Genomic DNA, 25,348 nt, shown 5'->3' with positions numbered 1-25,348 from the left:
ATATATGTGTGTGTATATATATATATATATATATATATATATATATATATATATATATATATATATATAAAGGGAACAGAAAATAAGACATCCTACTGTTAAATACAGTACATTGTGTTGTTTAAGTGTTCCCTTTATTTGTTTGAGCAGTACACACAAACACACACACACACACATACATATACTTGTACTGAAACAAAAGTTCGAACACTGGGATAAGATAAAAATCAAAGCAGTTTAATAAAATTGAGCTTTCGTTGGCCAACTGCCAATGTCGTCAGGATAGAGTCGGAAGTTTGCCAATGAAAGCTTGATTTTATTAAACTGCTTTGGTTTTTATCTTATCCCGGTGTTCGAACTTTTGTTTTAATATCAATATGCCTGGGATTCGTATTGTTAACTTAATTAAGGAATATATACATATACATACATATGTATGTATGTATGTATGTATGTATGTATGTATGTATGTATGTGTTTATGTTCTGGTTGAAATATTCATGTTCTGGTTGAAATATTCATCTCTGTCCCTTAAAAGTTGGGGATATTCCTGGAAATATAAGTTAAATTATATTTTGGAGTTAAGGTTTTTCATTTTCTTCCTTGTGAATGTTTTTTTAAAAGCTACAAGACATACTTAGAACAAACCCACTGGAATTAATGAGTTAAGCATAAGTAATTTAATTCCTCTTTATTTTCAAGAAAACATAAAACTAAAACAGCAATATTCCAGAATGAAACTAATAAGTGAACTAATGTGTCCAAAATGGACATGCTCTAATATAGAATCATATCATAAAACAAGATATACTGTAGTTTTAAATTATATGACAGTTTTGTAAAGTTTATAAATATTTAACTGTATTTTGATTTAAACTTTTTATCTGTATCAAATTATCTTTGTAGACTAAAGATTTGTTGCCCCTTAATTTTTCTTCTTCTTTTAAGTGGTATAAGAACAAAGATGTTGGAAAGGACAAAGATGATTGGAATGATTCACAGTAATACTGAAATATTTGATTTTTCTGTGACATTTTTACCATGAATGATTATCCCAGAAACATGTTTCATTGAATCTGCATTTCATATCCTAACATGATTTCTAGAAAGCCAGGTTTTCTCAGTACTAGAGTTTCTTACATATTCTTTATGTATAGATGATCATGTGAAAGAGAGAAAGTTGTACATTATTTGTGTTATTTTTATTAATTTCATGGTGACCTAACAATTAGATTAATATTATATCAGCTACTGTAGGTCTCTTTTCCAAACAGTCAAGTTGGGGTGGCACTTTTGTTAGTTTGGTTAAAGTGATTTCTTACAAGGCATGTTAGAAATGTAATGCATAATACAGATTATTTTTATTGATTCAAAGTTACTACTTATTAAATTTAACATATATCATCCAATATAGAGCAATTTGCCATTCATTTTATATAATGTATCATGGGCTATTGATAACTAATGCTTCTATTATGATCATACATAACCGTAGTATAATGAAACAAGTTTATATACTCATAGTTGTTTATTCAACTTGACATGCCATATGTACCATCTCATTATTTCCATACTGTAAAACAGCTATGGTATAAGCACATGGTTTATCTGCTATAAGGTAACTGTTTATTTCATGTATGATCAGGTCACAACCTGATTTTTAAACTATAGGGATTTTTTTTTAAAAAGCTATTCATTTTGCCACAAATGTCTCTATGCATGAATTTACAGAGTGAAGAATGTTATCTTCAAGCAAAGTTTACCTAGTACTTGATCCTCCCTTAAAAAAAAAAGCTACAGATAGGCAATGGGTATTGAACTGATTTTTAACAAAGTGCTGAAATTTTCTTTCAGTTTGTTTAAATTTAAAACATCTAGTACTGAGAGTGAAAGTTAGTTCTCCGAGCTTGTGGGTTAGTTTCTGAAGATTTCGTTACAAGGTTAATTAACATCTTCAGCAGAATTTAGGGGATGTCACTGTCAGTGTTCTTCTGTTTATAAGGATTTCAGGTGTGGATGTGTCAAGTGAGGGTCTGTGGTGGGTCTTGTGATGGGCCAGATATGAATCATCAGTGAGTCTTGTGATAGATCTTGTTATGGGGAAGTTACCTGAGGTCAGGGTCATTGGGAGGTGAACTGATGGTGGTGGAGCTTGCATGGGTTGGTTGAGGATCAGTGTTGTCTCTGGTTGGCTGTGCAGTTGTTTTGGATCCTTAGGGGTTCATAGGCTAATTGTAGATCAATGTGTCTGTTGATGGAATTGCTTGTGGAGTGCCAGGCTTTGGTGAACTCATGAGCATGGCGGGTGATAGCATGGCCGATGATTTTCGTGTTGCTCCAATTGAACTGTTGCTGTTTGGTGTCAGTGTGCGTAGACATTAAGAATTTGGGATTGTGGCACTGCCAGCCAGTGTTCGTGGATTCTTCAAGTTCAGTGGGAAAATCTACAAGCAAATACAAGAACTTTGATGGGATCACCCATATCAGGCCTAATAGCAGAAGCAATAATGCAGTGACTCAAATCCATAGCTCTACCCACCATCCAATCAAAATTCTGGACATGCTATGTCAATGACATCTTCATCATCATCAAACCCTCCCAAATTGAAGAAACACACCAGCTACTGAATAACATACTGCCTGGGATCAAATTCACATGCAAAGAGGAAATAGAAAGGACACTCTGATTTCTTTATATCAACATAGGAGATTAGACAACGGAGAACTGGAAACTCATGTCTACCGCAAATCCATGCACATGGACCAGATCTTCAGCTTCACAAGCAACCACTTCATCGCACATAAAAGAAACAGTGTCCAGACCCTCTTCAGAAGGGCCAGGATACACTGCAGCCCCACACCATTAAGAACAGCGGAAGAGAAATGACTGCTTGATGCCTTTCTCCATAACGGTTATCCAAAAAACTTAGTATTCTGACACATAGCAATTATCAATTCTACAACGAACCTGGCGGCAGCCATATTTTTTATATATATAAAACTTTTAGTAATTTTTTAAAATTACAGTCTTTAGTGCTTAGTAAACATGTTGTCTGGGTTCAGATATTTAACATTAACCTCTTCAATATAAATCTGTTCAATACTACACAATCCAGTATTTTTTCCCTGATCCTCCTTTTCTTCTCTATATTTTTTTCATTTTCTCTTCATTACACCATTACAGTTTTTGGTATTGTCAATGTATACAGCATTAGATATAAGCATCTTCATCATATTTTACTAATATCATACAAATAACATTATCAGTTCATAAATCAATAATGTCAATTCATTAATCAATATCCTATTTTTGTGTTCTTGCTAAAGTTTGATTTCCCATCAGTATTTGAAATGTCTTTATCACTTATGATTTTCTCAATATTAATTACATTTATATAGCTGAAAGTTTTATTCAAATCAACCCTCCTCTTATCTTCATATTTCCCATATCAAAACAAGACAAAAAAATGCTATGTTAATTCTAAATCATATCTTGCATTATAAAGGTCTATTTATATCTGAGGGTCTTCTGTTCTTTTAATCTTATTCAAAGAAGTATTTAAACATATAATGCCCCTTCTAAAAGGTCAAATTTTCTGTTTTTTAAATCAGACTCTTTCTTTCTTTCTTTGCCAAGTCGCTTTCCAAACCAGGACAATTATATCGCACAAGAATTTTCTTTCTATTTTTATAAAAATTGCTTGGCATGAAGAAGACAATTTAGGTAGGGTAATTTGGAAGGAGCAATTCTGCCCATTTATGTTCCTTAAACAACTCCCAGTTCCTTTCTCCCTCCATTTCTCTTTTCATTTCCTGTCTCTCAAGTTGTGACATTTCCCTTAACAGCTCTATATTCTCTTTTTTAAAATCTTTTTCCTTATAATCAGATATATTTAGCAGACCCGAGGGGTAAAAGGTCTTTGGCGTTTTCATTGTTATAGCTAAGTCTTGCAGTATCTTATTTGTATATACTGTAGTCTTTGTATTTCCCTTCTTTTATCTCTTCCATCTCTAAATCCATTACTTCTGTTTCGACTTCTGGATTGTTTGTTCCAGGGCTTTTTTTCTCATAGAACACTCAGAACTGCGTTCCGGCACCTTTTTTTTTTGCAAAAAAAAAAAAAAGCTTTTGAACAAGCTGTGCTGCTATTGGCTTAAGCCTATTGCAGGCTTTGCTCTTTTATGACTCATGGACTTCAACTCCCAGAATTCCTGAGTCATCTATGCTATTGGCTTTCAAAAGCCAATAGGAATTGCTGCTGAGCTTGCCAAAAGACCCAGCCAGCAAATGTTGCACAGGCAAGTTGCAGCGAAGGCAGGAACTTTGCACTCCTCCCTGCTCCCCAACTACACCATCTCAACTAGGTAAGTTAGATATTATTTGCAAATAGGATATCCAAGTATGACTCAAGGAAATTTTCCCTGCATGGAGGGAGTAGTGGTTTGTTTCACTTTGTTTTACTTTTCAAATTGTTGTAGGAAAGAAATGATGATTAGAAAAAGGCAGGAAGTTATTTTTATTAGGAAGAATTCATTTATCCCATGCTAGATCTTTGGGAGCTTAGTACCACCAGCACAGAACATTTGCTTTTCTGAAACTTCATTCAAATTCAATTCCTGATAGGGGCATTTGAAATGGTTCATCCAATGGAAAAGTGAGTCATACATTAGCTCAGAAGAAATAAAGTTTTGGAAACAAAAACAACAAAGAACAATAGATTTGTTCCAGGTTCAAACAAGCGACATTAAAAAAAATGAAAGACACCAACTCAGCCCTAAATGTCAGCTGACGTTATGTGTCAGGAAGTGTTCCCAAAACCACATTAAGTCCTTGCATAGATCTTCCATATTCTTTGTACATTTCAGTTAAGAATCTCATCTCTTTCTCTCTCTCTCTCTCTCACTCACCCATAATGTCTTCTATTTTGAAAATGCTATTATAGAAATGGCTAGTTTATAATGTTATAGAAAAGTAAAAAGTTGAGGTTCAATGTTAATGCTTCCTTCTACTCCTGCAACAGAGGAAGTCAGAAGTCAATGCCTTTTCTTTTTCCCTTCTCCCCCTCACTTTTCCCTTTTTCTCTCACCCTTTACTCGCAAAAGCACCCCCCACTCACACTTTGCTGTTACTCCTCCATCTCTTTCAAAGGCACCTCATTCAGTCTCTCCCCCACTCACTCCATCTCTTTCAAAGGCCTCTTGCTTGCTCGTTCACTTACTACCCTGTCGCTTCCAAATGCCATTTGCTCGTTCACACACTCACTTACTGCCCCGTTGCTTCTAAACGCTTCCAAATGCTTCCAAATGCCATTTGCTCATTCACTCAGTCACTGCCCCATTGCTTCTAAATGCTTCCAACTGACACTTGCTCTCTCACTTACTGCGTTTGGAAGCGATGGGGCAGTAAGTGAATGGGTGCTGGTGCCAGAGGCCATCAGCTGTTTGGCGCTGGAGATGCCAGGTGGCCCGATGCAGCGCTCCGTGGCTGGGGCATCTTCAGCTGGTGTCAGGGACGGTGCCGGAGGCCGTCAGCTGTTCACTGCCAGAGACCGCTGCTACGAGGAACACAGCTCTGGGTCAGGGTTCGGAGCAGCTTTGGGTGGGGGCTCAGCATGGGCTGCAGCATGGCAACTGCAGGGAGGGGAATCCCCACGGCAGGTATGGAGAGGAGAATCCCCCTGGCCTGTGGCTCCAAGCCGCAGGGGCGGTGGTGCAAAGGACAGGCAGCGACACTGTAGCAAGAGGGGGTTCTTACAGACACCGGCATCGGTCCCAGGGACAGCACCTCTGAGTTCCGGCACTTTTTTTTTTAAGAAAAAAAGCCCTGGTTTGTTCATATTTTGTAGTCATTATCTGGGAGCTTTTTAGTTGTAGATTTAATTTGGAGATTTGCTCATTTATATTGTCTAAATTGTTTTTAATCTCATAATTTTTTAACATCCTCTTGCATTCAACAATTGTTTGGTGAATTAGTTGTAGCATAGAATATATGTCTTTCTGAAAGGTGTTTGTTTTTTCTTGAGGCATCATTCCTAGAGATTAGTTTTCTGGTCTTTAAATGTATCCTTTATGATCCAATAGATTCCAAAGACAAGGTTGTAATCCACAATGTTTGAAATGTTCAAAATGTTCACCTCTCTGAAAATAGCTCAAAAGTCTCTCCCAGCCTGGCGTTGTCCAAGGTCAAATTTTTATTTCTCTCCTATTAGCTCTTGAAGTTTAAAATCCAAGCTCAGTAGATATTTATAATCCAAGAAGGTCAGGATGATATTCCAAAATATTTTCCTTTATTGCCAGCTGTTCTCTCAAGGTAGGAATCACCAAGCAAAGCAAATTATGGTGCTATGCACAAATCCACCACTAGATGTCATTCAAAGTCCATTTTCCACTCTTAAAACAAAGGATTGATTTCTTATATTTTGCCTCAATGTTGTTGTCCCCCCCTCATTTTACATTTGGAGGTTTTTAGCTTATTGGGAGCCTTTCTCAGGAAATTCAGTTGTAAAATAGTAAAGAAAGGATCAATATTCTTACCCAGTTCCAAACATGCTGTTTACAATGTCTTAAGTTTATTTAATTTATTTAAGTTTCAAGTTTTATTTAATTTGTATACCGCCCTTCTCCTTGGTAGGGACTCAAGTAGTACTTTTTTTCTCCTTCAGTTCTCAGCAGCTAATGGCCAACCACAGGAATGTAGCCAATCTTTCCCCTGCTGGTTTGGAGGGCTTTCTTTGTATCAAATGGAAAGACTGCCATCTCTCTGTGATCAACAAGGCACCCCTCCTCTTCATCGCCTATTTGAGGCGATTTTAGGTCCTTTTCAGGGCCCCCAGCAGGGTGAAATCGGGCACAGAAGGCAGTCTGCCTTCCTGCATCCCATCCTGCCACAAAGCAAACCGGAAGTCCTGGCTGCAGCCTTCTTTGTCTTTCTAAGTTGCCACAAGAGGGAAAGGGGGAGCGAGGTATTTTTGCTAGTTTAAACATAAATGGATCCCATGGGAACCAGGGTCATTCCCACACCATAGTGGAGAAGGAGAAACATCCTGCCAGAAAGCCCACCAAGTAGTTCTATTGAAGAATGTGATTTATGATGAATAGGAATTATTTCATTGAATTACTCTCAACTTTCAGCGGGGATTTCAGACTTGGTTTCACATTTGACCGTGCCAACATCTTGCATCCAATAAACATGTTCTTTGAGGAAATCTTGTGCCTCAGAGTTCTAATTTATTTGGTTCCATCTGTCGGAACCTTGACAGCACCCAAACCACAACACACCACACAGCCAACCACCACACAAAAACTAACCCTATCATACACAAAAGGGGTGTTGGAAATGACAACTAGATTTCTCCAACTCCTAGGAATAGCAATAGCCCATATACACATAGCCACACTCTGCAAGGAATTATCCAGATCCAAAGACAAGATATAGAAAGATTAGAGAAACAATGTAATCTACAAAATCAACTGTAACCATTGCAACCAATTCTACATGGGACAAACATCACATCTGTTAAAAATTAGGATCCATGAACACTGGTTGGCAGTCAAACGCCACAATCCCAAATCCTTAATCTTTACCCACACTGACACCAAACAGCACCAGTTCGATTGGAGCAACACAAAAATCATTGGCCATGCTATCACCTGCCACACTCGTGAGTTCATCGAAGCCTGCACCCCACAAGCAATTCCATCAACAGACACATTGATCTACAACAAGCTTATGAATCCCTTAGGATCCAAATCAACTGCACAGTCAACCAGAGACAGCATTGACTCTCAACCAAGCCATGCAAGCCCCTCCCAAACAGTTCATCTCCCACACCTGGCCCATCACATGACCCACCACAGACCTCACTTGACACAACCACACCTGAAGTCCTTATGAACAGAACATCCCCTAAGGATGTTACCTAGCTTGGTAATCAAACATTCAGAAAACAACCCACAAGCTCAGGGAATGAACCTTCACTCTCATACTATACCTGAACTACAGATATATGCCACTATTGTACATCTAGTTCTCACAGACAAATGCCGGGCTCTCTGTATTAATAGTATTATTTTATTTATTTTATTTTATTTATTAAATTTTTATGCTGACCATCTTCTCTATAAGGTGATTCTTCTTCACAGTGATTTTTATTGGCTTGTATGGAAACTGGGGCCCCCTCCAGAAAAATGAATCAAAGCTGGACACAATCCTTCACTGATCTTGCATATTTAAAAGCATAATCACATTTTGTGATCCAGTCTGGTAAATTGATAAATTAGTAAAATAAAATGGATATTTTATACATTATTCTGCCTGTAATGAGAAACCTGAAGGGCTAAAATTGATGATAATTCTAACTCACCTCATTTCCGTCAGAAGACCACATACTTTTTGGTTCACCTATCTGTTAAAGGTTTCCTCTAATACTTCCCAACATATCTTTATTAGAATGTAGCCTGTTTTATCTAATCAAAAGAAAGCAGTTCTTCACACTCTTCTTTAAAATCAGGATTTATTTACTACCTTTTAAAATTAATTATTGTTTGCTTCATAACAAAGTAGGTTATTTTAAAATAATTGGATGTGTCCATAATGATTTGAGAGCAGTAAACACTAAAGAGGGCAAATGATATCTCATAAGGGATTGATCAAGAATTTTATGACCTTGTTTTATTTTGTTTTATGTTTTGTTTGTGAGTACATATTTTAATAGTGTTTTCCTACATAGCATCCATTACTTTCTGCATGAACACTAGGAAATCCAAATTTAATTATGCAGTTTAGGGGTGCTGCATGAATAGCCTTGGTATTATTACCATATAACTTGAGTTCCTGAATCTCTATGCATTACCTTCTAGGGAAGACCTGTTCTGTTCAGTTGTGAATCTATCTATTTGGTTTATTACTGTTAGATAAATTGAAACCATAGTTATAATTTAATGGCATTGTTGTATATTTTAAATTATTGCTTGTTATATTATGGTAGATTGATTCATCATCTGATTCAAACATAATACATTGTAAGGATTTATCTGGAAATAGCAAGGTTTAATATTTGACTTAAATATTATAGCAATCTACTTAAGTTAAACAATAATCTTTGATTTACTTTGCCTCTTGAAAATGTCATAAGAGTAACAAGTGGATTATATTTATTAATTCTACATCCATGAGAAGAAAATTCACCCAACACTCAAAGATTGCTGAAAGCAGGGCTTTTTTTCTCATAGAACGCTCAGAACGGAGTTCCGGCAACTTTTTTGGATGGAACCTTGTAGGGTAGGCAAGGCGGGTTGTATGACATGTGTGAGTTCCGGCACCTTTTTCTTTTACAAAAAAAGCACTGGCTGAAAGTATCAATGAATGTTTAAAACAGGCATAATGTGCAGCATATCTAAGACTACTTTTGATATTTGTTCAAATTAAAAATTGAAAAATTATGGTGTGTATTTAGATTCAAATTACATTTGACAATTCCAAAACAATTTTTTCCTATATTGTACTGATGAAATTCATTGATTTACATAATATTCCTCTTAAAAATAGTTTTATGCATTGTTCCATCTATAAAATGAATGTGTGGGAGCATATCAGCACCTGTTTTTGATTGACTGACTAATAAAGTATGCAAACTAATTACAGCATCTTGATTTGATAACAATTGGAATAATGAAATTGAAAATATAATAATAAATATCTGAAGGACAGTGAAGACGATACATTGAAACTAGTATTGGAGAGACAAAACTAGCCTATAGGAAAGAGTAAATGAAGAACAGAAAAGAAAAATGGGAAGATAAAATGTTACACAGTATATTAAAAAAAATAGGCAAAACAGATAATAAAAAGATCTGATAATGGCTAAAGCAGGAAAGGTGAAGAAAGAGACAGAGGCTGCACAAGACCAAACCTTAAAAACAAATGCATGCAGCAACAGAATTAACAGCAACAGTCTGCAGGTGCCACCTCAACAAAGAAGCTGAATGACCAGTAGACCACTTGGTTAGCTGCCACAAGATCACACAGACTGACTACAGACAACAGCATGACAAAGTAGCAACAATTGGAATGTATTGGAAGATCTGTAAGAAATACCATTTGCCCGCAAGCAAGAACTGTTGGACCATAAAATAGAGAAAGTCATAGAAAATGAAGAAGCTAAATTGCTCTTTAGAATTTAAACAGACAGGCATCTGCCACATAATATACCAGACTTAACAACTTTGATAAGATAAAAAAATCTAGATAATGGACATGGCAGTGCCTGGAGACAATAAAATATAAAAGAAAGAATTAGCAAACATAAAAAATATAAAGATCTGCCAATAGAATTAGACTAGAAGGACTGGTAGTAAGTACCACTTCTTCAACACTGCTCAACTTAGAATGGTTGCCAAACAAATGGTCATTAAACGAGGACTACATGTAGTTTTTGCCCATTTAATCCTTCTTTTGTTTGACCCAAACACTAGTCCATAAAATATGCTATCTTAGTTTATGAATGAGCAATGTATGGTTTGCAACTCATCCACTGATCACAAGCTTGCCTATAAATGTGTTTCTTCAGTTGGTGAAAATGCCATTAAAAAGCAGTTGCAGTGTTGTTTGAAGGACTCTGTTTTGAATTAGAACATTTATTACAAGATTTATATTCACCTATAAGGTAATATATAAAGTTGAACTCCCTCCTTCTCTTAAAAATGTTTATATTTGTGACATAATGTAGCTGAAAAAGGTCTAATAGGACTGTTTCTTTTATTTTAGCAACAAGAACAAGACCCCACAAATCTTTACATCTCAAACTTGCCCATTTCCATGGATGAGCAAGAGTTGGAGAACATGCTTAAACCTTTTGGACATGTCATTTCCACCAGAATATTAAGAGATGCAAATGGCATCAGCAGAGGAGTAGGATTTGCCAGGTAAAAAGCTAGTTGTTTTTTTTTTTATTTGCATGCTGGAATCTATTTCCTTTTCTCTTTAGATTTATTTATTTATGCATGGCAAGGCTATATTTGCTATTGCTTAAAGTATCTGCAATCATACAACATGTACAATAATGCAAGGAACTAAAGGGAACTTATCTGAATGTATCGGTACATCTTTTCCAGAAAATTGAAAAATCACTGCTTGAGAATAAAGTTTATTTTATTAAGTCAAATAATAGTAAAATAACCAGGAGTAATTAAATATCAGTTTCAACATGAAGAGAAATAATTGTCATTCTTTCTGAAAGCCTGTATGTGATTATGCTAGATATTTCTTAATTTAAGATTGAAAAAAGATGGAAAGAGTGAATATAAATTTACTGTAAAATATAATGAATAAATAATTCATTAAAACAGAGAAGTGCCTTACCAATTTTGCCAATTTGAATGGGGTATTCCAGGGTCATCATTGTCGGCCATTCAGTTGTTCCTGAGCCTCGGCCATGCTCCTCCATGCTCCATTATTCTCCATGCTCCTCTGTCTCTGTCTCCTCTGTCTCTGGCTACACTTCTATGGCCAGACAGAAGCTGCTGACAACCAAAGAAAATAAGCACTAACGAGCAACTTTTGAGCAACGTGGATGGAACTGTGTAAGATTATATCCCCTCTTTATGATTTTAAGAACTGTTCCTTGAAAAAAAACATCCAAAGCAAAGAATCCCCCCAATGAGAGAGGGAATTTCCACCCAATTCCCTCAGGAAAAGAAAAGCAGCAAACTAATTGCTTGGGGAAAAATAGAGAAAATTACAAGATTAATTTGGAACCAATACAGATGTACAGCTTTGAAATTTGGGGACTAAAAGTATTTTTGAGATATTTTTTTAGAAAAGAGACTTGAAAAGTTTGCAATATAAGTTTGGATTTAAAAAGCTGGAAGATGGCATTAATTCTAGTGGAGAATTACGGCACTACAATTTATTATTAAAGGAACTTGGCTTGAAGCCCAGACTTAGATAAGATTTTGGTTGTCCTTGGAAACTTACTTTTGAAGACTGCAGCTGAAAAAGGGGAAAACAAACTCTTAGGCTGCTTCTTTGTTATTCCTGGAAACTTTCATTTTTGCAGACTGCAGCTGGGAAAAGGAAAAAAAAACTCTTGGACTGCTTATCTGTGTTGGGGACCCTATTGGACTATAAAGACTACATACAAAAACAAAATGAGTGTTCCATACTTAGCCTTAAATGGTAAAAAATCATCTTTAACACTTGTCTCTGAAGCTCCCGGCTGGATATACGAACAAGAAAATGTTAATGAATCTCAGAAAGAAATTCTTTCTATGTTAAAATCAATCTAACAGACAATTGTTTTATTTCATGATGACACTAAAAATAATGTTAATGAGATAAAAGAACAATTTGCTAATCTAAACTTACAAATTCAGACTGTGACTACAAAGAAGGAACTAGTAACCCAGAAAACAGTAAGAAAATTAGAAGAAACAGATCCAAAGATGGAAGACCTAAAGGAAGGAATTAGCAGACAGATACAGACAAATGAAAAATTAGAAGATGCAGTGGTAACACCAGAAATGGAAAAGATTTACTTGTCAAGATTTCAGAACACATTTGAGGATAAGGAAGAAGAGCTGATCAAATGGATGATAAAGCTGTTAAGAGAAATGCTGAATATTGACAAACAAGAAATGAAAAGAAAAACTGAAGGAGAAAGATGGAGACTGTTTAATGTATATAAATGGGTTGAGCGTTCTTCCAAAAATACTTCAATCAAATTCTCTTCCTCATTCCAAACAATATATACAAAAACAGAGGAAAAATTACTTCATGATTCAAATGTACTGACTTGGAAAGTTATGTGGCAAAGGAAGAAAAATAGAGTAAGACTGAAGAAAATAGAGGTTTTGACCTATTAGATGGGATATTATATTATTAAACAGAAGTTTGAATATGGTTAAGAAAATAGATAACTGTTAGAAATAAAAGTATTATTATAATTAGAAGGATAGGATTTGTAACTAGAATATTATATTTTGTTATGAGATGGGAAATATGAAAATTCTAAAAGGGTTTGAATAAGAATATCCTTTGGTTACCCAAATATAATTTATTATGAGAAAATTATAAGTGATAGAGATACTTTGAACATTGAGGGGAAATAAAAATGTTAAAAAAGCAGGAAAATCAGGATATTGATTGAACAAATGGATTCTAAGTGCAAATGCAATGAGATATGTTTTGTCTAGAAAAGATATTATAAACTAACCCCATAGATATTATGTACAATACCAGAAAAATGTGATGAAGATGTCTATATTTAATTGTATATGTATTAACAGTAACAAGAATTGTATTTGCCCAGTGTGGAAAAATGCATGCTACCAGAAGAAGAGAGGATCAAGGAAGCACTGGATGGTGTAGTATTGGAACTAGACTGAGAAAATTAATATGTACCACTGAATTACCAATGGACCCAGACAACACATTGTTTATTAAGTACTTATGATTGTAAAATTAGAAAATTAATAAAATATTTAAAATACAAAGTATGACAGTCTCTGTTTGGCAATTTTGTCTTGAAGTGATATTTTTGGTGAGGTTCATTATAGGACTTTGTTATTTTTGCAGTTCATGGGATAAGTAATAGTCTCCTTAAGTGTCCACGCTTCTCCTATCTGCCCTTTTCAGAATCCAAGTTTGCAGCCATAAGTAGCAGTTGGAAAAAATATTGCATTAACTAATTTGCATTTGGTTATGAGGATTTCTTTACTCTTCCAGATGTTATTCATGCCAGACATTGTAATTTTTCCAAGTGCTATACACTTTCTGATCTCAGAGCTACAGTCATCACTTTGGTTAATTTTTGAGGATTTCCTCCAAATTTCCAGGGTATATAAATTTTCAGGATATAAAAAATTAATTAGGAGGATCACACATACCTGTACCAATCTGAGAGGCAGTTGCAGCTTTTGTATATTAGTTTCAAGAGCATTTTGTGGGTTAAAACTATTATATGCTGAAATTTTCAACACATCTTTTATGTAAAATCTTAGTTCTATAGCATTAGATTATGTAAATTGTAATGAATGAATACATCCAGCTTCTCCTCGATCATTGGATAGTTCTTCCTTGCAAATTTGTTCCATGTGGAAGTCAATTTATTATTCCACACATCCGTTTTAGTTTTCCTTATTGCATTCCTGAAATGTTCCAGAATTTTGTTCTCATATATTATATATTGTAGAGGCAGAGCTTTTTTTCTCAGAACGGCGTTCCGGCACCTTTTTTTTGCACACACACAAAAAAGCACTTTTGCACAAGCTGTGCTACTCCCTCTATTGGCTTTTGAAAGCCAATAGGAATTTCTGCTGAGCGTGCCAAAAGACCCAGCTGGCAAACATACATAGGCAAGTTGTCTGCAGCGAAGGAACTTTGCACCCCTCTTAACTAGGTAAGTAAGAGGAAAAGGAGTGGGAGGTGCATCACAGCCACTGAATAGGGTCTGCAACTCATGTCCTAATCTGGACATCCCCAACAACAGCAACAAAAGATGCAGGATGGGGGAGGGGAGAAAGAGAAGTTCCTCTCCTGACCAATCTTCCAGTAAAACAGAAAAGTGGCGCGGGCACAGCCATGGTGCCCTGTCAACTCTCAAAAGAGTGGTGCGGATCGAAAGAGCCTTCCCCCAAACCACCCTGGCTTAATTTGCTGCTCCCCAGTCCCAAAACCAAACTCCCCACTTCGCACAACACCCGTCTTTCAAAGTCTGTCTACTTCCCTCTCCAAGACAGCCCCGCTCAATGCATAATTGTGCACAGAAAGCAAAAGAGGGTGCCCACCAAAGTTTCCTAGCAGCTCAAATCGGACATCGCGCCCCGGACAACTGACTCCCAGTCAATGGGAAACTACCGGCCAGCAGCCCACCGGTTTCTCTTTGCTGCCACCGAGGTCCACCCGTCTTGCAGCCGGAGGGATTCTGCAGTGCCCTGTTTTGATCTTTGCAAAGCTCAATCTCCCTCCTTTCTTTCGTGTGGCCCCTCTCTCCCAGCAGAGGGGGGAGAATACATGGTGGTGCTTTCCAAAATGGGCAATTTGAAAGAAGGGATAATTTGGACTTGCATCAATGGAATGGCTTAAAAGCATGGGGCTCCTGGGGAGAGGGGATGTGGCCACTGCACGGTTTCCTTTTGATACTAGAAAATTGTATCTTCCATTGTGAATTTAATTATGTTCTTCAGCCCTTAACTGAGGAATTTGCCCCTCCACTCGAGGTTGGAATGTGAATGGCCTGAAATCCTGTAGCATGCTTCGCAGCTAAACTAAACTTTAAATTCAAGGATCCCTAGGCACTGAAACATATAAAGTGTCCTGTCTGATCAGGCTTGGGCCTCCAGCATTTGGGGTCACCTAAAGGGGGGATGTAATGGCCCTCTCCCACTGTTGCTTCCTGGCAGTTGGTATTCAAGGAATGCAGCTTGCCAAGAAGCAGCTATCAAAACTAATTGCCATACAGACCACCCTGCTGGATTAATTTGTCTAGTCTAGTCATTTAAATTGATACCCTTTGGCAATATGGCAGAGGGTTCTAGTTTAATTCTATTTTGTGCAAAGAAATAGATCCTGTTAGTCCCAAATCTACCATTCAATTTAGTGGATGATCTTAATATGAAATGTAGGCAAAAATGCTTAATTAATCCCATATTCCAGGCCATGCATTATTTAATCTTTATCTCCCCTTACCTAAGATCCAAACTAAAACATTGCAATCATTATACTTTTTCCCTTTAAGAGAGTTGCTGTAGCCCTCTGCTCATTTTGAACAGGTTTGAACAGGTCTGATCATCTTATCAGTACTACAAGCTTTAGTATCCTGAATAATCATCTCCTATTTAAGATAGTCCTGAGGAAATTTAACCCAACAATGAAGATCCTCAATATGGTAAAGTGTAGGTCCCATCTCAATATTTTTGCAGAAGTAGACATAGTTAGATTAAGAGGTGGTGGTTTCAGGTTTATCAATCATTTATTTACAGCTGGCTGAAAACATACCAAATTTAACATTTGACAAAACAGGCTATTGACACAAACATGGATTAATTTACAGAATAGGAGAGAGTAATAACATGCTCTTTCTTACATAAACCAATTAGATATGCTAATCCAAAGTTCCTTTTATTGCACTGTCCCTCCATTATTTGTCAGACAGACATACTTTGAATTAGGATATTCCAATTATTCAATTCCAATTATTCATCATTGCTAACAGCCACAAATAGATATCTCCTTTCTTGTTTATTTATCCAATTCCTTTTGAAGCTACTTAAGCCAACACTATGATAACATCATGAACTTGTACTTGTAATTGCAAATTGTGTGCAGTTACGTTGTGTCTGACCTCTTTCCGCTGTCAATCCAATTCAAGACTAAAATTGACTGATAAAAACACTGAAGAAAAATGCAAACCAAACAATGGACAGTAAACCTGGTTTTTTTCAACTTATGACTGGTCACTTAGTGACCATTCAATGTTGCAATGGACCCCCCCAAAGCTACTTACAACCCAGTTCCAACAGCTGCACACAACCATGCAGTCACATGATCACATTTCAGCAACTTGGCAACTGGCTCACCTTTACAGCCACTTGCAGCATTTTGCAGACAAATAACTACGATTCATAACATTTTTTTGCTAATTTCTGTCTTTTTCACTTGGTTTAGGAATATATTGATTTGCTTAATGACCGTGACATTCACTTAATAACTACAGCATTCACTTAACAACTGTGGTGTTTACTTAATGGCAACTGCAAAAAAAAAAACAGCATTATTTCAGACAAGGATTTGCCTATTTTCAAAAATAATCTACAGTACTCAGTTCCAGAATACAGTAATAATACAATAAAACTACTACAGTACAAGCTTCCCCCTTTTGTACTGGTGTTGTGATGTAAAGGGTGGAATTTGTGTCATATTTTAATACATCCCGCTTCCCATTGATTGTGCAGCTAAGGCTGAGTGACAAAAATCCAGATAATCAGTAAATATATAATTTTTAATTATATAAATAAATACCGGTATATAAATAAAATTATATAAATAAAAGATTAACAAGATGAGAGTTTCAGCACCTTTTTTTTTTTTAGAAAAAAAGCACTGTGTAGAGGAGAAATAATGCCAGATTTTTCAACTTTAGTTTTTGATTCAGGTAAATTTTGATTTAATTTCATAATTTTTGTGACTGTCTTAAGATTCAAGAAGAATTCTGGAAAGAATAAATAAGAATCAGTTGAAAATCAAAAACAAAAACGCTATCAGTCAGACATGTTTTGTATGAATTCTGCCTTTACTTTCATTACAAAGTCAAAATCACCCTGGATTTAAAAAAATAAATTCACCATATGGTAAGAAATATTTGATGTGGAGGAAAAATGTTGACAGCTATTTCATTCAACCTTGCATGATGCAGAATATTTACTTCATTGTAGGTAAAGCACATAGATAACCTTTATTGTTATTTTTTTACTGTGGACACATTGGCACACATTAAAAATAAAATTTAATAGTTGTTGAATTTGTGAGCTTCGCCTGTGCTAATCAGGGGGCATAAGTTAATAGGCAATGCAACTTCACAAAAGAACAATGTTTGCAAGAAAATGTTGAAATAACATTGTCTGCATTCAAATGGAAAAACAGAATGAAGGATGAAGTGTTCTTGCTCTTCTTATACAATTCATTAAGTTGCCTTATTAAAAAAATGCTAGTGGGAGAACTGGATCTGGAACATTGACTTGCATTTGGAAGCCAGGTTTTTCAACTGGAATCCATTTAACAGAATCAGAAGAAGAGAAAGAGATGACAGGTTGGAATACACACTTTTCAGAGAGAGTTTGCTGTATTCACATCATGAGTGAGGACAAGCAATGCTGGAGATTTCTCTTCAAGTTGTGTTTTTCTACTGGATAATGTGACTATACATCACATGCTCATGGATATACTGTTTTTCTTCAGAGAAGAACAGCTTTATCAGTCAAATGGGATGGTTAGGATAATTTTCCTTGTGTTTGTAGCAACAAAAAGAACAGAAGTCTTATTCAAACATTCAAAAATCACAGTACTGATTATATGAACGCTTCAGTTATAATTGCCTCCCACCAATGTCATTCATTGGTATGCCCAGTTAAATGCTGTATATAATTATCTGCAAGAAAAGAAGGAGATTTAACTCTGCGGTACAGTTGAATAAATGCCTGTCTGCAAAAGTCAAAAGTAAAGAATAAAATATTTTTATTGCGCTTCCTTACACTCTAAGCACATTGATTTGTGCTTAGAGTGTAAGCCGCCCTGAGTCTTCGGAGAAGGGCGGGATATAAATGGGATTAATATATATATATATATATATATATATATATATATATATATATATATATATATATATATATATATATATATATATATATATATATATATATATATATATATATATATATATATATATATATATATATATATATATATATATATATATATATATATATATATATATATATATATATATATATATATATATATATATATATATATATATATATATATATGTTTTCTGAGGTTTTCGCGGGTGTTTGTATGTGGATGTTTGGTCATTCGGGTTTTTCCCCCGCGTAGAACTAAAGGTGTAGGAGCAACGTTTTGACGAAATCCCATCCGTCATCATCAGGCTAGTGGCTTCAGAAGAAGGAAGCTGAAGCCACTAGCCTGATGATGACGGATGGGATTTCATCGAAACGTTGCTCCTACACCTTTAGTTCTACGCGGGGAAAAACCCGAATGACCAAACATCCATAAATCATGCATTCACTAATTTTATTGCTACTGGAGATACCCCTTTACTAGTTATCTTGAAAGAGAGATTAAATCAATCATTGCTTGTTTTTTTATGATATCTATTTACTTGTTTAGAAATAGTGATGTTTAAATATTTGATAAAATTTTATTAGGAAATTATAACAACAATGCTAAAAATAATAATACAGTAGTGACAGTGCAATAAAAATAATAATATATAAGAATACATTTGAGGAAGAAACTATAGAACCCAAAAAGATCCACTGTTACACCATTACTGCTGTTGGATTTATTATTAAATCTTTTTAATAGATAATAAAAGACTATATAGAAATATATTGATCCACCTTATTTTTTCCATATGAAGACATATCAAATATTGATATGTCAAAAATATCAAAAACTGGCAGAGTGGATTTCTTTCCTTCCAGTATGATATCGTGGTTAAGGCACCAGGCTAGAAAGCAAGAGACAGTGTGTTCAATTCCCACTTAGCCATGAAAGCCAGCTTTGTGACCTTGGGCCAGCCATTTTCTCTCAGCCCAATTCACCTCACAGGTTAGTTGTTGTGGGGAAAATAAGAGAGGAAGGTGTGTTGAACTATTTGTAAAAATAGTAATGGTGGAATACAAATAAATAGATAAACAGAGCCTTGGTCGAGCAGTGGGCTAATGCCTCCTTAAGTAACACCAGCTGCCTGCAATTAGTGCAGGTTCGCATCCCACCAGGCTCAAGGTTGACTCAGCCTTCCATCCTTCCAAGGTAGGTAAAATGAGGACCCAGATTGTTGGGGGCAATAAGCTGACTTTGTAATAATGCCGCTTGGGGGTGTGTGTGTGAAAGCCCTAATAAGCAGGCATATACATAGAATGAAGGCTACTGCTAAGTTTGTAAGCTGCCCTGAGTCTTCGGAGAAGGGCGGGATATAAATGGAATTAAAATAAATAAATAAATAAAAATAATATATATTATAATACTCATGAAGACATGTATTTGTAATGCATAGGAAATAATTCTCATAATATGAAAAAATAACTTAGATGCAATAGAGAAATTCCCTGAAGATAGGCTGCAGCATGAGTGACCGACCCAAATTCGATTTTGCATCATTATCCTGGGACACATATATTTGCCTTCATTCAAGAAAAAGAATTAATCAAAAAGAGGTTGAAGAGTGCAAAGAAGAGCAACAAATGTTGCTCTGGAGGCTAAAAGAGCAACAAAGGGGCCTGGAGGCTAAAACGCAAGAACAGTTGTAGGAATTGGGTATGTCTAGTTTAATGAAGAGAAGGACTGGGGGTGACATGATAGCAGTGTTCCAGTATCTCAGGGGCTGCCACAAAGAAGAGGGAGTCAAGCTATTCTTCAAAACACCTGAATTCAGAACAAGAAGTAATGGATGGAAACTAATCAAGGAAAGAACCAACCTAGAACTAAAGAGAAATTTCCTGACAGTTAAAACAATTAATCAGTGGAACACCTTGCCTCCAAAAGCTGTGGATGCTCCAACACTGAAGGTTTTTAAGAAGAGACTGGACAGCTATTTGTCTGAAATGCAATAGGGTTTCCTGCTTGAGCAAGATATTGGACTAAAAGACCTCCAAGGTCCTTGCCAACTTTGTTATTATGTTAATTCTGACTACCACAACTGAAAATTCCTTTTGGCAGACATGCCAAGTGGGGGAAGTCAGATAGGTTATGTAAAGCTGGTTAGATGATTTCAAAGTTATTAAAAAATAGAATATTTGTATCCAAACATCCTAGGCCACATTATAGCTAAAGTAATACAAGAATAACACATTTATCTTTGAAAATTTATCACCATCGTCTTTTCTTTTACAATTTCTAGTATTGGAAACATTGTCCTGATTTGATTTTGAGCCAGTTTGGTCTACTCTTTAAGGCACTTGGCTAAAAAGCAAGAGGTCATGAATTCAAGCCCTGCTTTAGCCATGACAACAAACAGGGTGACTTGTGTCATTCACTTTCTCCCAGGACAACTCACCTGACAGGGTTATTGTTGTGGGGAAGATAGGAAGGTGTGCTGGGTATGTTTGCTGCCTTGAATTATTTGCAAAAATAATAAAAGTGGGATGTGAACAAACAAATAAATAAAATAAGTTGAACATCTGGTGGTGGATGTCAATACAACATTCTTTCTGAGATGGAGAAGCCAACAGTAAATCATTTGCATATTGGATAAAAGTGGAACTATAGTACAGGGAAATGATCTGCTTTCAAAATTTGGGAGAAGAGAGTGAGTGACTCAATAGACCCCTGTGGTAGGAAAGTATAGGCGTATTGTTGATTCTGCCAGGTGAAGCTGAATAGGCATAGGGAGGCAAGATCTACCAGAATGCTAAAGAAAACAGCACATAAATCAATGACAATGAAAGACTTGGCAGAGGCAGGAAACACAGGAATTATAGTGACAGAGTTTGGTACAATGGGTGCTTGGGGAATAACATCTGATTTAATGAGCCTTAGGTGTGAATAAATGGATTTCCCTTCAGCATCTTTCCTAGGTTTGGGGACTGGAAAAGTTAGGATCTTACAAGGTGAAGTACACTTACGTGAAACGCCTTGCATGAGGTAGGCTCCTATTAGTTTCTGGAAGGGTTCAGTTGCCTCCATCAGGATGTTTTATCAGCAGGATGGTGGTTCTGGTTTCACTTGATTTTTAAGAGGAGTTGCACTCCTTATGAACCCCACGTAGGTGGAATCCCATCTCCATAGGGTGGCTAGAAGGTCATGTAGGTCAGGAGGAAAGATCTAGATTTTATTTTAAAAAAAATATATTGGTTAAGACAGGGGTCCCCATTGGGCCGTGGTTCCCTATTGGGCCATGTGAAAGGATGGCCAGTGCATGTGCACAGGCGCATGCACTCACCCCACACACATTCACGCTAACGCCGCCCCGAGCATCCTGCTGGCACTAGTACCACCCCACTCCAAGCGCCCCACCAGCACTAGCACCACCCTGCCCTGAGTGTCCTGCTGGCGCTAGTGCCGCCCCAACCCTCAGCGTCCCACCAGCATTAGTACTGCCCCGAGCATCCCACCGGTGCTAGCACCAACCCATCCCAGATGTCCCACCAGCACTACTTCCACTAATAATGTCCTGCCAGCTCTAGTGCTGCCCCATTTGCAGTACTCGTGCCTGCGCAGCCCCATTTGTATGTGCACATGTGTTCATGTATGGCCCATTTGTGCGCACGTGCATGGAGCTCATTTTTGCACATGGATGCGCACGGCCCATTTGCACATGCAGACACGTAGCACTGCCTTCCTTCCTTTCCAGACTGCCAAATCGAAAAGGTTAGAGACCTCTGGGTTAAGCAGTATGTGTATGTGAGGAGGACATCCAGAATTAGCATGCCCAAAATGCACTTAATCGTGGCCCAAGTTTGAAGAATAAATCTTTGCCCATTAAGAAAAGGGGTGAGGAGGAACACATTAAAGGACTAGGTTCCTATTTCTACCCTCATTTCACTAGTGAATTTGAAAGGAATCAATTACCCCCACCCACCTCAATAATATTGTTACACTGGCCACTACAGAACCTTTAAATAGGGCTTGGATAATTAATGAAGTGGTAGCCCCAGTGCCAAGAAATTAAAAGACGCTTGCTCCTTGGAAGGAAAGCCATGGCAAATCTAGACAGCACACTAAAAAGCAGAGATATCACCCTGTCAACAAAAGTGCGTATAGTCAAGGCTATGGTCTTCCCAGTTGCAATGTATGGCAGTGAAAGTTGGACCATAAGAAAGGCTGAGCGCCAAAGAATTGAAGCCTTTGAACTATGGTGCTGGAGAAGACTCCTGCGAGTCCCTTGGACTGCAAGGCGATCAAACCGGTCAGTCCTAGAGGAGATCAACCCTGACTGCTCTTTAGAAGGCCAGATCCTGAAGCTAAAACTCAAATACTTTGGTCACCTAATGAGAAGGAAGGACTCACTGGAGAAGAGCCTAATGCTGGGAAAGATTGAGGGCAATAGAAGAAGGGGACGACAGAGAATGAGGTGGCTGGATGGAGTCACTGAAGCAGTAGGCGTGAGCTTAAATGGACTCCAGAGGATGGTAGAGGATAGGAAGGCCTGGAGGAACGTTGTCCATGGGGTCGCGATGGGTCGGACACCACTTCGCAACTAACAACAACAAGCCCCAGTGCCAATTTTTCTTTCCTATTATGCTGAGAATCAGTAGAGGTTCACATTTGGAGTCTTGTTTGAAAAGAATTGTGAGCCCCAAGAAGGATATATTGATCTTGGTTTGCCCTGAAGTTAGTTATAAGGGTTCAGAATCTGTGTTCTTTTCTTCCTAGGTTGGAAAAGAGAGGACTGGTACTGTGTTAAATTTAAATTTACCAACAAAGAATTAAAGGGAGAGGACTGGTAGTTTATCACCAGAAGGGGAGGTTTGGTTTTAGAGAAAGGCACTGGAGATGAGTTGATGACAAAGTGAAGCTGAGATTTCTTTTGGAACTAGCATTCTCTACTATTATTACCTTCCCTACCACACTGATAATAGCCTATGGGTTTCTGTCAGTTCCCTCGACGTTTGGGGTTCTTTTCTTTCTCTTTATAGGCCAGCAAACATTCTGAGATCTTTCCTCAATTCTAATTTTCTTCTCCACTCTCTTTCTCACCCTTTTTTCAGTTTCCTCCCTTTCTCAATTTGCTTCCCTTAGTTTCATTCTCTGATCAAACACAAAGTTGGCAATTCAGCACAACTCAGGAATTTTGAGTATTGACTAATTTGAGAAAATATCTGGAAGCAGTTCTGAATGTCATTAGCAGATTGGTCAATAAATGTAGAGACTAGTATTCTTTTGTCCTTTTGGTTATTTGGGTCCAGATGGAACAGAGTTTCAAGTAGGCAAATTCAGAAGGCTTCAGGTATTTATTTCATCCTCCTTTTATACTATGTGTTGGAATTCAAAGCATTTTAGTGATTTCTGTCTCAACTCCTGAAGTGCTTCTAGTAAATTCTCCTTAGCTCTAGTGTATCATTCCATTGAATCACACCATTGTAGTCTCATGTAAGGCAGTTTACTGGCCAGATGAACCACATTCTAAGATGGCGGCACCTGGAATGGCTGCGGCTGCATTGGCTCTTGAAGGCGAATAGTTTTGGGAGGGATAGTAAGGGCTATAGGCCACATGATCAGGAAGATTTTAATGTGTTTGAGCAACATGGTGGAACTAAGGTAACATACGACATACGACCGACAATCTTTGCTGGCCTGGCGAGTTTCTAGTTGTTTTGGAACTGTTGGTGAGACCGTTAAAAGTCATTGGCGCTGTTTGAATTTGTTCTGCCAGCAGCAAGATCTGACTGCTGGTCCAGTGATGGATTCTATTGCAAATCAGGGCTGTTTCCAGAAGAGGCATAGGAGGAGAGGACCTGGAGCTTATGGAGCGAAGGAACTGGATGAGGCTGTTGGCAGGCCCAGAGGAAGAGAGAGAGGCTTTTGGAGGAGTTGGTGGCGGCAGCAGCGTGCTCCAGGAGCGAAAAGAAGCAAGGCCTCTTTAAGGAAAAGGTGGAAGAGTCAGGATCAGAAAAAGGAAAGAAGGCGAGGTTTTCGGAATACAAGCGAATTTGAGGGCTAATCCACATGGAGCCCCATTTCCATCTGACCTGTTTGCCATCGTTTACTCCCTAGAGACTAAAATGGACAATGTGAAATTTGAGCGGGCCACGAACAAGGAGTATATATCGGAGGTGGTGACCCTTTGAGAGCTGTATGCAACAAAATTTCATTTTGATGTATGCCGATTGGTGTACATTCAAAGTGACAATAAAGTTATCATCATTTGGACTACCTGTCCAAAGGATTGGGATTATGGACTTCTGTGCTACTTCATCAGAGTTTTGTTTTCAAATATTTTGTAGAATTTCTTCTTCGTGAGGAAAATATTTATCACTTGCATCATATTCCCCCAGGGAGACAGGAGACATATATTCAGTAACAATGACTATTTTTACTTATTTATTTTTCTTCCTCAGAATGGAATCCACTGAAAAATGTGAAGTTGTAATTCAACATTTTAATGGAAAATACCTGAAAACACCACCAGGTGTGCCAGGTAAGCATTGTCTACCACTGTTCATTCAGTGAAATAAAATCCATAAAAAGACGAAATTCTGGGGCTGTATGGTACTAAATAATGCATTTCTGTTTTTACATATAGTTAGTAAGGTAAGGTAAAGGTAAAGGTTCCCCTGCACATGCGTGCTAGTCGTTTCCGACTCTAGGGGCCGGTGCTCATCTCCGTTTCATAGCCGAAGAGCCAGCACTTGTCCGAGGACGTCTCCGTGGTCATGTGGCCGGCATGACTAGACGCCAAAGGCGCACGGAACGCTGTTACCTTCCCACCGGAGTGGTCCCTATTTTTCTACTTGCATTTTTACGTGCTTTCGAACTGCTAGGTGGGCAGAAGCTGGGACGAGTAACAGGCGCTCACTCTGCTACGCGGCACTCGGGATTCGACCCGCCAAACTGCCGACCTTCCGATCGACAAGTTCAGCGTCCTAACCCACTGAGCCACCGCGTCCCTAG

General features: G+C 37.5%; 1 protein-coding gene across 1 annotated transcript in view; it reads left to right on the top strand.

Moving 5' to 3' along the window:
• RBMS3 (RNA binding motif single stranded interacting protein 3) overlaps window positions 1–25,348 on the top strand; it is a gene marked incomplete at its 3' end in the record, with an annotated part of 509,930 nt that overhangs the window by 333,072 nt on the left and 151,510 nt on the right. The window contains exons 5-6 of the mRNA XM_081344341.1: window positions 10,766–10,923; window positions 24,796–24,875. Coding sequence (XP_081200467.1) covers window positions 10,766–10,923; window positions 24,796–24,875 — 238 coding nt within the window. The remainder of the gene's footprint in view (window positions 1–10,765; window positions 10,924–24,795; window positions 24,876–25,348) is intronic.

Source organism: Vipera berus (genome assembly GCF_964194415.1).
Source record: "Vipera berus genome assembly, chromosome: Z".
Classification (NCBI taxonomy): Eukaryota; Metazoa; Chordata; class Lepidosauria; order Squamata; family Viperidae; genus Vipera; species Vipera berus.
Note: the sequence above shows the minus strand (reverse complement) of the source record. Positions and strands in the feature narration are given on the sequence as shown.